This window comes from Octodon degus, unplaced genomic scaffold (genome assembly GCF_000260255.1).
Source record: "Octodon degus isolate 3935 unplaced genomic scaffold, OctDeg1.0 scaffold00169, whole genome shotgun sequence".
In the NCBI taxonomy this organism is placed as follows: domain Eukaryota; kingdom Metazoa; phylum Chordata; class Mammalia; order Rodentia; family Octodontidae; genus Octodon; species Octodon degus.
The window spans coordinates 1,276,218-1,287,633 of record NW_004524745.1 but is presented as its reverse complement, the minus strand read 5'-3'; the positions used below and the strand labels follow the sequence as shown (position 1 = coordinate 1,287,633).

Here is an 11,416-nt window from a genome sequence, read left to right as displayed (position 1 = left end):
GTTCTCAGGATTCAGCTCAGAGATACCACCATCTTCAAATACCACTGCTGCTACTCTTCAGCTATGGATCTATCAGACAGCCAGGGAATGGCCTTTGCTAGCCCATGGGATCCACTTTCCATGTCCCTAGGGGCCAGGGCTGAAGAGCAGGGGAAGGCTCAGGAAGGGAGTGGGGAGGGCTAATTTCGCCCAGCATGGGGTGTTGCAGCTGAAGCTTGATGGGAGAGGAGGGTTGGTGAGACTTGAAGGAGGGTCCAGGCTCTGTATTCAGTCAGTCACTGCTGGAAGAGGAGGAGGAATGCTTGCCATGCTTGTGGGGTTTGTGTGCCTTTTTATGAGCTCTCTTCATTTTCTTCTGCATCTTCTTGTCCATCACCATCCCTGAGCTGAACATGCCAAACACCAAAGGGTTCACATGAGGCATGCCAAGGGCAGGTGGTGGGGGACATGGAGGGGGATGGGAACCTGTGGGTTGGTCTCCTGGACATGGCTGTGGTGGGGGCACAGGATAACTGGGCCTGCATGGAGGGAAAGCTGGATTTCCTGGGGGGAGCTCCTGGGGGAATAGGGGAGGGGCCAGGAGGAAAGTCTGGATTGACAGGTGGTGGATGTGGTGGACACATAGGATAGGAACCTCCAGGGCACCAGGATTCAGTGGATATGGGTTTGGCCCTTGATGCCCGGCATTGGGATTCCACATGTTCAGGTAGTTCCCCAAGTCTAAGAAATGTTTCCACTTTCTTCTTCACACTGTACTCTACTCCAAGTTTCCTACTCACAGGAATCCAGTTCCCAGGCCCCTCCACCTTCTGGCCACACCCAGAAGTGTCTAACTCCTTTCTACTTCTGAACAGGCTCAATCCATCTTTCTCTGCAGTCTCTGCCTTGAATTTGAAGTGATCGCTCTACAGCACCTGTCTCTGTCCCCCAGCTGGACTTACATGTGAAAGCCACCAGCAAGGACCCTTTTCCTCTGTATATTTCTCTCTCTGTATCCCTCTCTTGGTCTTATGTTCTCTGTTGCTATGTGTGTGTTTGATAGGTTTTTCTTTATTATATTTTTAATTATGTCTGTATTTAGGGCAAGGTCTACAGGGTGTTCAGGGTCTCACTACATAGATTGGACTCGTAGTGATTCTCCTGTTTTCAGCCTCCCAAGTGCTGGGATTACAGGTGCGCACCACTGTGCCCAGTCTCAATCGCTGCCTCAGCACTCCCTGGAGTCGGGGCCAGCATAGCAGGCCCAGGGATCAAACCCCAGGCCCCTGCATCTGCCTAAGCAGGTGCTTTAATCCACTGAGCTATTTGGCCGGCCCTTGAGGGGTTTTTCGAAGGTGCTGCAGCAGAGAAACAGGCAGAAGAAAAAAGGAAAAGGGGCTTTTTCTCCGTGTCTTCTCCTTGAGGACACGGAGAAAATCTGGGGAAGATAAGGAATTCTTTGAGTTGGAACAAAGGGACGCTGAGGCTTTTATGGCCCTTTGCCAGGGGTGGGGTTTGAGGGGGATTTTTTGTATACCTGAGGAGCTGTTTGGGGTCTTTCCTTAGGCAGTGGGAAAGGTGAAAGGAAAAACTGCACCCTGGGCTGAGTTGGAGAAGAAGGAGGGAGGTGGTCTCGGGGAAGATAAGCTGTTGTTTTAAGGGCTTTAGCCATATTAGATGACCACCATAGTGATTCAGAAACTCATACTAGGGTCAGAACCTATCAGCGCTCACCTCTGAGTTTCTTTTTCTTTGCTCTTTCTCTTCCTCTTCTTCTCCCTGGAGCTCTGTTCCTCTCAAGTTCCTTTGAACATCCCCCTATCTATTTTGGTGTTTCTCATGAGTACATGGCTGTATCAACCTTTCTCTCTCTCTCTGCCACCCCCTTCCCAGGCTGGTCACTACCCTCCACCTTCTCCGGCTACAAACAGCTCATCTGGTCAGGAGCCTCAGAGGCAGCTCCCAGAAGTGCTGGGTGGGGCCAGGGAATCCCCTCGAGAGGATGGACTGCCGCTGCTCACCATCATCGTTGCCATCTTTGTCCTGCTGGCAGTGTGCATCGTGGTAGTGGTACGTTTGGGGCCAAGACTCCACCAAGGCCATGCCACTTTCCCCACAGAGCCACCAGCCCCAAAGCCTGAGGATGGCATCTACCTCACCCACTGGCGGCTGCTGGGTACCCACAACAGTCCCAAAGAAGCCCAGCAAGGACTGCTTGTCCTTGGCTCCAACCCTGCTCCACATGGGCCCAGGCCCAGCATGGATGAAGTTACATATCTGTAGGAAGGAGATCTAGAAAGCTAACCTGACCTGGCTTAGAATAAGACACTGGACTGTGAAGCAGAACAAAAGCAAACTGGAGCCTGGACATCAGAACTGCAGAAGGGCATGGAGAACTCGGCTAGCACACCCTGCTGCAGACAGGAGAAAGATAAGAAACTCAAGGGCCCTGCCCATGGACATGCTGCTGTTGGCATTCCCAGTGCCCATGGCCACCTTTGCAAAATTCCTCCCTTCCCTCAGGACCTCCAGACCCCAACCTCTTTCCCCAGGTCCCTGCCCTGCAAGCAAGACCATGAGAGGCCGGACAGAAGCCCTGGATCCTATGAAAAACAGCCAGGAAGAGCTGAGGCAGAGAACCCATGGTCTCCCTTCTCTGAAATCTGGAGACTCCGGGGACATCTGTTGCCTTTCACACTTTGGGGTACAATGGCTGTCAGGGCCTGGGATTGTTGACAATCTCCAAAGACTTTGGAAAGCCCAAGCACTATTTATATTTTCAAGATCCTCTTTGAATGCCCCTCTGACCCTGTCTTGCCTCCCTGGTACGTGGCAGGCAGAGTCTGAAGGCTCTTAGTACCTTCCACTTTGCTGCATGCATGGGCTGTTGGAACAAGCCTAGAATTTACCACAGACATTTCCCACATTCAGAACTTTCTAGCTGGTGGGAAAACAGGAAAGGAAAAGGAGTTCTATGGAAACAGTCTGGGGAAGGAAGGGTGGAGTGGGGGCCATCGAGAAAAGTGATGGGGGAAGGAAGGGGTCAGGAAAATGCAGGCAGAACCTGGGAAGACAAATTGTCAAGCTACTGACTGGCTCCCCTGAAAGACACTCCTTTCTCTGGCACCTTGGCACCTCATTCAAGTACAGTTGGGAATGTGCAGACAGGGCTGGGGGTGTAGCTCCGGTTGAGTGTTTCCTAGCAGGCACACAGTCCTGGATTCAATCCCCAGATCAGCAAAAAAGGTCTGGCACAATGATGCATGCAACAGTTCCAGCATTCTGGAAGGGTGAAGCAGGAAGATTGAAAGTTTGAGCCCAGTCTGAGCAGTTTGGCAATTTAGGGAGACTCTCTCTTTCTTTAAAAAAAAAAAAGGATTGGGGATTTAATTCATGAGAAAACCCTGGGTTCCTCTCCAGCACTGGATGGTGGTGGGGAATAAGATACTTATGGAGAAACCTCTTATACCTTACCCTGGAGTCTTTTGGAGAATAACTAACTGGTCAACCCTGGGGCAAGGCCTCTGTGAGAGCCCAAAAGTCAGGGAGACTGAGAAATAACACAAGTGGAGGGAACAGACATGGGGACAGAAGACAGGTTTCCCTCCCAAGAATCTTCTCTCTCCTACAGATTGAACCCAGGCACTGAACTACTCCCCCAGCCCTTGTTATTTTGAGACAGGATCTCCCTAAATTGCCAAGGCTGGCTTTGAATTTATGATCATCCTGCTTCAGCCTTCTGAGTAGCTGGGATTACAGGTAATCCCTGTCCACTAGGTCCAGGAACAGCTGCTGCTTCGCTTGGGTCAGCTCTATGCTAGACCCTAGTCTTATCGGTGGACCTAGAGACACTATACCATTTACTTGTCACAGTAGCCTTGAGAGGAGGAACTGCATTATCCCCATTTATATCTGGGCAAATGTGGCTTGTTACGATGCCCAAGCAGACCCAAGAATGACATGGCAGAGTCAGGAATTGAAGCCAGGCTCATCAGACTGTACAGTGGAACACCACATGGGGGGCTGGTGTAGGGGCTGGTTTCTGGTATAAGAATGACATGTGGTAGAGAATCCTCAAGTCTTAGGAGTGACATAGCTGATACAACTGGGGGACAATGCACTGTGCCCCTTGACTCACTCCCTTGCCTCTGTCCCTGTTAGGGCCAGCCAGTTCCCTCTGGCCACTGTGTCTGTGTTTGGAGCATTTCTCAAAAGTGGTACTATACTCAGAAATGCTTTTTAAATGTTTTTTTCTTTTTTGGGGGGGCGGGGAGGGTGGGTGGGATCTTATAATGTAGTTCAGGCTGACCTTGAACTCATGATGTAGATCTTTTTGCCTTAGCCTCTTGACTGCTTGTATTACAGGCCTGTGCCAGTACACCTGGCTCTGGCCTTGAACTTGTGATCTTCCTAACTCAGCCCCCTAAGTGCTGGGATCATAGGTGTACGCCACCATGCTTATCTGACATCCTGTCTCAAAATGAAAATAAAAAGCGCTGGGATGCAGTTTGGTGGTAGAACACTTGTCTGGATGTTCAACACCTGCTGATAAGAGTCAGGATATAAAGAAACTGCAGAGAGCAAGTGCCCCAGGGGAAAGCCACTGCCACCAGTGGGGGCAGGGCAGGAAGCCAGTCCAGAAGCCTGAAGACAGCTTTCCTGAGGGGGTTGCATGGTGGAATTGCCAGCAGGGATGCAGTACTGCAGGGAGGGAGCTGGGAAATCCATACCCCAAACTCACTCTCCTCTGCTCCCCTGTCCAAGCTGCCCACTCAGACAGGTTGTGAGCAACATGACCAAAAGCCAGACAGCAGGGGAGTCCACTGATGTTACCAGACAGGTCAGCATCCCAGGCAGAGGAAGGCTGAAGAGGCCCAGGGAAGATCCCTGCCCCTCCATCCCTTAGGTGGCCAGCAGTCAGAATTTACACAGAACTTCACACACACATATGTGACGGCTGGAGTTACCCAGTTTTGTAGATAAGAAAACAGGCTGAGGGGCCAGGGAGATGGCTTAGTGGAATAAGAGCTTCCCTGGCAAGCACAAGGGCCTGAGTTCAATCCCTGGTTCCGAAAAAAAAAAAAGAAAGAAAGAAAAAGAAAACAGGCTGAGCAAGGTGAGCCTTGCCAGACATGCAGGACTCAGCTGGAGATGTCAAGTCCAGTCCCCGCCCTTGCCTGCAAGTCCTCTGTGGGAGAAAGCAGCTCTGCTGGACATGCAGCCCCTGAGGTGGTCCCCAGTCCAGCATCTTGGGGGTCGCTGGAGGCTCAGGAGTGGTGACCAGGGCCCCAGAAGATATCTGTACGGAGCGGGAGAGGCTCTTCTGTCCCACTGATGAGGAGTTGGGGCTCCTGGGACAGCGAGGTTGGGCCTGGCACTGCCAGGGTCCCTGAGCTGCCCAAAGTAACCTCTTCCTTTTCCACCTGCCGCAGATGCCGGAGAACTTCCTGGGACAGCAAGAAGCTGCCTCCCTCCACAGGTTCTAGGGTGAGGACAAGGGAGAGAGAGAGGTGAGGGCTTCCTTCCACTTTCCCTCTAGAACGCATCCACAGGAAATGCTGCAAAGACCCTCCAGCCCTCCTTGCCTGCTTCTTGTCTGCCCCCCAGGTGGTTGGACCAGAGTCGTATGGAATACTAGAACTGGAAATGGTATGGATTGGTATGGTTTTCCTTTTGTCTTTTTTCTGAGATAGTCTTACTATAGAGACCATACTAATCTTGAACTTACTATGTAGTCCACGATGTTCTCAAACTCACCATCCTACTGGCTCAGACACCCGACTGCTAGTTTTATAGGTATGCACCACCATGCCCAGCTTAGAAGTAGCTTGATTTATTTGTGTATTTGTTTATTTATTTATTATGTATTTGGTACAGGTCTACAGGGTCTCACTACATAGATTGGACTTATAGTGATTCTCCTGTTTCAGCCTCCCAAGTGCTGGGATTACAGGTGTGCATCACCATGCCCAGCTTAGAAGCAGCTTGATTTACTTGTTTATTTATTTATTTATTTATTTAATTTTTTGGTGGAACCAGGGATTGAACTCAGGCCCTTGCGCTTGCCAGGGAAGCGCGCTTATTCCACTGAGCTATCTCCCTGGCCCCTTGTATATTTCTTTTTGAGAAAAGCCCTGCTATGTAGCCCAGGCTGGCCTTGAACTCACTACATAACCCTAGCTGGCTGAGAACTTACAGCAATCCTCCTGTCTCAGTTCCCCAGATGCTGGAATTATTTGCATGCACACCATGCTCAGCATAAGTGGCATTAAATATAATGGAATTTCCACCTCTCATTTTGGAGATAACTCTCAGAAACAGGCAGGTACCTGCCCAAGGTCACACTGAAGGAATGACAGGGCTGAGACCACAGGCCTGGTCTCTGTGCTCCACACCCACTAGCCCGGGGCCTGATTCCTTCCTGAGGCACTTCTAGACAAAATGAGGGACGAACCAGAGTTTGCAGCTGAAGTCCTTAGAAAACCATCTAGTGTCCATGGTGGAAGGGGCACCCCTCCCAGAAGGAAGGGTCAGGGCAGGGTGCGTCTCTTCTGACCATTGGGAAAGCCCAGAAATGGTGCTACTGTGAGTCCTTCTGACTCTGGGAGCCCCAGAGACCCCAACGCCTCATGCCCTCAGCTTAAGAACCTCTTACCCTGGTAGACAATGAAGCGGCAATTGTTCTGATACTCAGGGACATTTGCCAGGATGTCCTCCAGTGTCCGGCAGAAGAGTTTAGCCTGCTCAAGTCGATCATCCCGGCTAAAGCCAGCCCTGCTGTCCTGTGACATGGCAAACAAGGTCTGCAAGGGGGTGGCGTACTCCAGGACACAGGTCGCCACCTGAGGAAGTGAGGAGAAGACCTGATGAACCGTCCCGGTGCCATGGGACAGAGGCCTTGGAGGTAGCCACACTGATGCGGTCTGTCCCATCTGACCTGCCTTTGGCTCTGCTATGTCAGGACCCGGATGGGCTAAGTTTACCTTTCTCAGTTCCTGCTCCTAAGATCCTAAGGAAAAGGAAACTGAGTCTCAGGGCTGAGCTCTGAACTTCCACTATGGGCTGGTTTTCCCTAAACCCTCATGAAACCATTCAGATGTCCTATATATTCCATCTGGAATTGTCCACTTTCTCACCATGTTGGTGAGCCTCAGTTTACTCCTTTGTTTTTTGTTTGTTGTTATTTTTGTTCTTTTCTTTTTTGTATCAGAAATCGAACTTGAGCTGGGGAGATGTTTGGCCATCTAAGCACCTGCCTGGCAAGCATAAGGACCCAGGTTCCATCCCCAGTACTGCATACCATGCCAGCCCTAAAACCGGGTATGATGGTGCACGCCTGTAATCCCAGACCTGGGGAGGCTGAGACAGGAGGATCACTATGAGTCAGAGCTGTGTAGCAAGACCCTGTATCAAATAAATAAATGAATAAAAATTAAGAAAGAAATCCAACTCAGGACTTCACACTTGCCAGTCAGGTGCTGTGCCACTGAGCTAAATCCCTGGCCCTGTGCTCTTTTTTTAAGTACTTTTTTTTTTTAGGTTTAGTTTTGTTTGTTCGTTGAGACAGGGTTTTGATATGTAACCCAGGCTGGCATCCAACTCTTTTGCAGCAATCAGTCTGCCTCTACTTCCTGTGTGCTGGGATTACAGACATGCACCACCAAACCTGACAGGTTCATTCTTCTGAAAAGCAGGCATTGTAACTGTTCCTATCCCACAGAGCAGTGATGAGGATTCAATAGAGTGGTCATACATGCACCCAGAGTAGCATTTGGTGTGCAGTAGGTGCTCGATCAATGTTACTGATTATCCCCAGAACAAATCTCTCCTCGCCTTGAGACTGACTGGGAAAACAGGCTGAGAGATGAGTCATGAATTTTTCTCCATGCTTAACCAGGGCCTAGGCTTTGGGGGCCTGATTCCTACCTCCCTCCTTCCATACTTACCGGCTTCCCATTTTCCAGAAGCTGATAGACGCTATTCGAGTAAACTCTCCCTTTGATGCCAGCGCGGTCAGCATGCACCTGGGGCAGCATATTCATGAAGCGAATGTTGGGATCCACCATTCTCAGGTCATCAGGCACTCCACAGTCCAAGGGGAAGAGGATATACAACCGTTGGCTCCCTGCACCCTGTAGCATGTTGTTGTGGCTCTTATTGTAGGCTTGGATCCGAGCCTGGAGCCCTGGGGTGGAGAAACCCAAGAGGTCATCCACGTTAATCCTGTCTCCTAGCCAATCCAGGACTAATGTTCTGGCCACTGGCCCTGTCAGGGTGTGGGTGCCAAAGAATGAGGGTTAGCTGGGTGTGGCAACATACATCAGTAATACCAGGACCCGGAAGGCTAAGGCAGGAGGATTGCTACAAGTTTGAAGTCAGCCTGGGATATATAGTGAGTTCAAGGCTTAACTACATAGTGAACCAGTTCCCCCCCCCCCACAAAAAAAAAAAAGAGCAGAAAAATTCAAGGGTCTTATTTTACAAGAGGCCAGAGGAGGGAAGCAAAGAGTCCCTGGGGCTTTCTCTTTCTTCCTACTCCTGCCATTGGAGTCTCCCTGCTCTCCTCATGCAAGATTCCTGTGTCAGCTCCATTCCTTCCCACCAGGACCTTCAGAGCTCTAAGAGAGGGACAGAGCCCAGGAGGTGACATTCCCAGCACTGCTAGGTGTGGAGAGCCAAGTTTCTGGCTTCAGGACGGCTCCCTCAGGAAACCCTGGGGCCAAAGGTAGACAGCACAGAGATGTGGAAAAGCCACAGCTATGGCCTGTAGTCAGAAGAGACAGATGGGCACCACAGTAAAGTAGGTAAGCATCCAGGATTCGGAGAGGCCTGAGTTCAAATCTTACCTCTTCTCACTGGCCTCAAACTCTTTCTGATCTTTCTGTCACAGCCTCCCCAGTTCAAGAATCACACTTTTTTATCTCTAAAATAGGAGTGATGAGCTGGCCTGGTGATGCTCACCTGTGATTCTAGTGCTTGGGAGGCTGAGGCAGGATTGCTGTAAATATAGGGATGATGTAAACTGCTGACAATACAGGGGTGATACTTTCCCTTCCTCACAGCATAGAAGGTAAAAGACAAAAAGCTTTTCTTAGGGCTGTGAGGAAAATATTTGGCAAACCCTTCCAGGAGGCCCTTGGGAAATTACTGAATGGTTTTCAGCCCCACATTCCTTACTAGAAACCAGGCATAATAATAACACCCTTCTCACTGACAGGGCTATATGAGGAATCCATTGGTTTGGTAGATGCAAGGATGCTTTGCAAAGTGGAGCAGTTTCTGGATACAGAGGCTGCGTGTTTTACTGCTGGGGACTAGGGGTACAGGGGTGGCCCACCTGGCAGGATCAGCCTCAGATACCCGATGTAATATGACCATGCCAGCCCATGGGCCACATTGAAGTTTTGTTTTTCACAGACTGCAGAGATCTCTGCCGGAGACGGGCCCTGTGGAGAACAGGATAGAGCTATGGGGCCTCCACACAGGACAGCCAGAGTCCTTCTCCAATATGGTTCCCAACCCGCTTCAGACTTGTTCCCTTCTGTTGTCACTGGGCTCACCATCCCAGCTCACTGTAGGCTCTACAGCCAGGTCCTGACCCTTTACATTTCCTCCTTTCCTGGGTCTGAGCTCAGGCAGGCCGCACTAGCCCCAGCATCCACTCAGCCAAAGCCTCCCCCTTCCTTTGTCCTACCTGGAGGTTGAAGAGGATGTTGACTGCTTCAGAGAGGCCCAGGAGTGCGAGTGCCCAGCTGAGGGACAGGCCATGGTCAGTCGGTAGGAAATAGCAGGACAGCAATATCAGGGCCCCATGGCGGAGGGGGGAGCAGCCCAGGCAGGCCTGCACAGCCTTCCAGTAGTTGCCGCTATACCTGCAAGGGACAGCCCAGCCCCAACTCAGCCAGGGATATTCAGGGAGGGGCAGGGCTAGAGTCACGGGAACAAGCCTACTAGGACTCCAAGGTGCTGGTGGGGAGTCACCTGGAATGAACATGGCACAGCTCCTCGGCCAGACAGCAGGCTTCCTTCAGCAGCAGGCCCAGCTGCAAGGAGGTGAAATGGAACGCCAACCACCGTAAAGTGTATTCCGGTGGCTTCCCTGTCTTCCAAAGGACCACCAGGCAGACCACTAGCAAGACCAAAGCTGCCAGCTTAGTCTTGCAGCCTCTGGGATGTGGGATGGATGGATGCAGGCTCGAGTACAGCATCTGTGGGCACCAAGAACTCCATGGCCACACTCAAGTCTCTCTGATGCCCTGCTGGGACTGTGGCCCCAGCAGGCCCCCTCAACTTCCCTTTTTCTGGAGCCCTCTCATTCCCACAGGCTGCTCTTGAGGGTGCTTCTAGGGGGCAGCCTGACTACACATCATCCAATAGCTTCTGTCCAGGTTGTTTTTTGAAAGCAGAGCAGCCCCCACCACCACACCGCCCGCATCCCAGTGTGAGACCACAGGTATGGTGCAGAAAGAAGGCAGCAACTACCCCAGGCCCAGAAAGCACTCTGTGCCACCCAGCCCACCAGAGGCCTGAGGGAGCTGGATTGCCCTGAAACACACCCCAGGGAGGACTTTGAATCACCAGGGCTCAAGGAATGAGGCCTGGGCTCCCCACCTCAGGGCTCCAGTAGAACTGCCCCTGACCCTACCTTCTGCCTCCTGGACACAGGTTGTTCTTGGAAGACCGTGGACAGCAAAGGGTCAGCCAGTACAATGGCTACCGGCAGCCACCGCAGCCTCTCTGGATGCCACCTAGAAATGAAATGTTAGAAACTGAAACCTTCTCAGCAACCCTTCAGCCCTGGCACCCTGCTAGACCAGAGCTTTAGGTCCTAGGGGGAGAAGGGTATTTCCTGATTCTCAGGGAGGCCAGCCAGCCCTGTTCTGAGCCCTGATGAGCCAGGTCTGGGTCTAGGGTGTGGATAAGGCTTGGCAAAACATCATCCAATTGCCAGGATGTTCACAGCATCTACGTCACCTGCAGCCGTGGCCCTGCACATTAGGATTCCTTCATCCAACCACAGAGATCCAGCAGGACAGCACAAAAGCCCAAAGACCATGCATGAAGGGACCCTGTCTGATCGAGGTGGATTTCCAGAGGCAGATTCTCTCCTCCAAAGACTAGACAGGGTGGAGAAAAAAGCATATTATTTCCTGGAAAACACAAGGGCCCAGGGGAGGAGCTGGCCTGGCAGAAGACTGAGGCTTTGACTCTGCCCCACATGGAGGAAGTGGTTAACCCTGTAAGTGTCAGAGAGCTGAGCAGAGGCGGCTTGTGTGACTGGTACTGTAAGATCTGTGCAGGGGGTTTGGGGGGTGGAGAGGGCGCACACTGCACCATGCCAGGCCTCAGCCTCTATGTTAGTGATATTACAGCCTTTCCCTAGTTGCAGACAATACACTGAGTACATGTGTCATTTCACACAGTCCTCCTAGCCATC

At 51.4% G+C, this 11,416-nt stretch overlaps 1 protein-coding gene and 1 pseudogene across 1 annotated transcript; both read right to left on the bottom strand.

Annotated features, from left to right (window-relative positions):
* Positions 1 to 6: 6 nt before the first annotated feature.
* LOC101590023 lies at positions 7 to 1,097 on the bottom strand (annotated as a pseudogene).
* Positions 1,098 to 5,154: 4,057 nt separating this feature from the next.
* Tmem173 (transmembrane protein 173) lies at positions 5,155 to 11,112 on the bottom strand. Its single transcript, XM_004643287.2, has 8 exons — positions 10,954 to 11,112; positions 10,625 to 10,727; positions 9,961 to 10,187; positions 9,674 to 9,851; positions 9,317 to 9,425; positions 7,926 to 8,164; positions 6,635 to 6,821; positions 5,155 to 5,461 (listed from the first exon to the last, which is right to left on the bottom strand). The coding sequence occupies exons 3-8, from the start codon at positions 10,185 to 10,187 to the stop codon at positions 5,247 to 5,249; spliced, it is 1,155 nt and encodes a 384-aa protein (XP_004643344.1). The 5' UTR covers positions 10,625 to 10,727; positions 10,954 to 11,112; the 3' UTR covers positions 5,155 to 5,246.
* Positions 11,113 to 11,416: the final 304 nt, after the last annotated feature.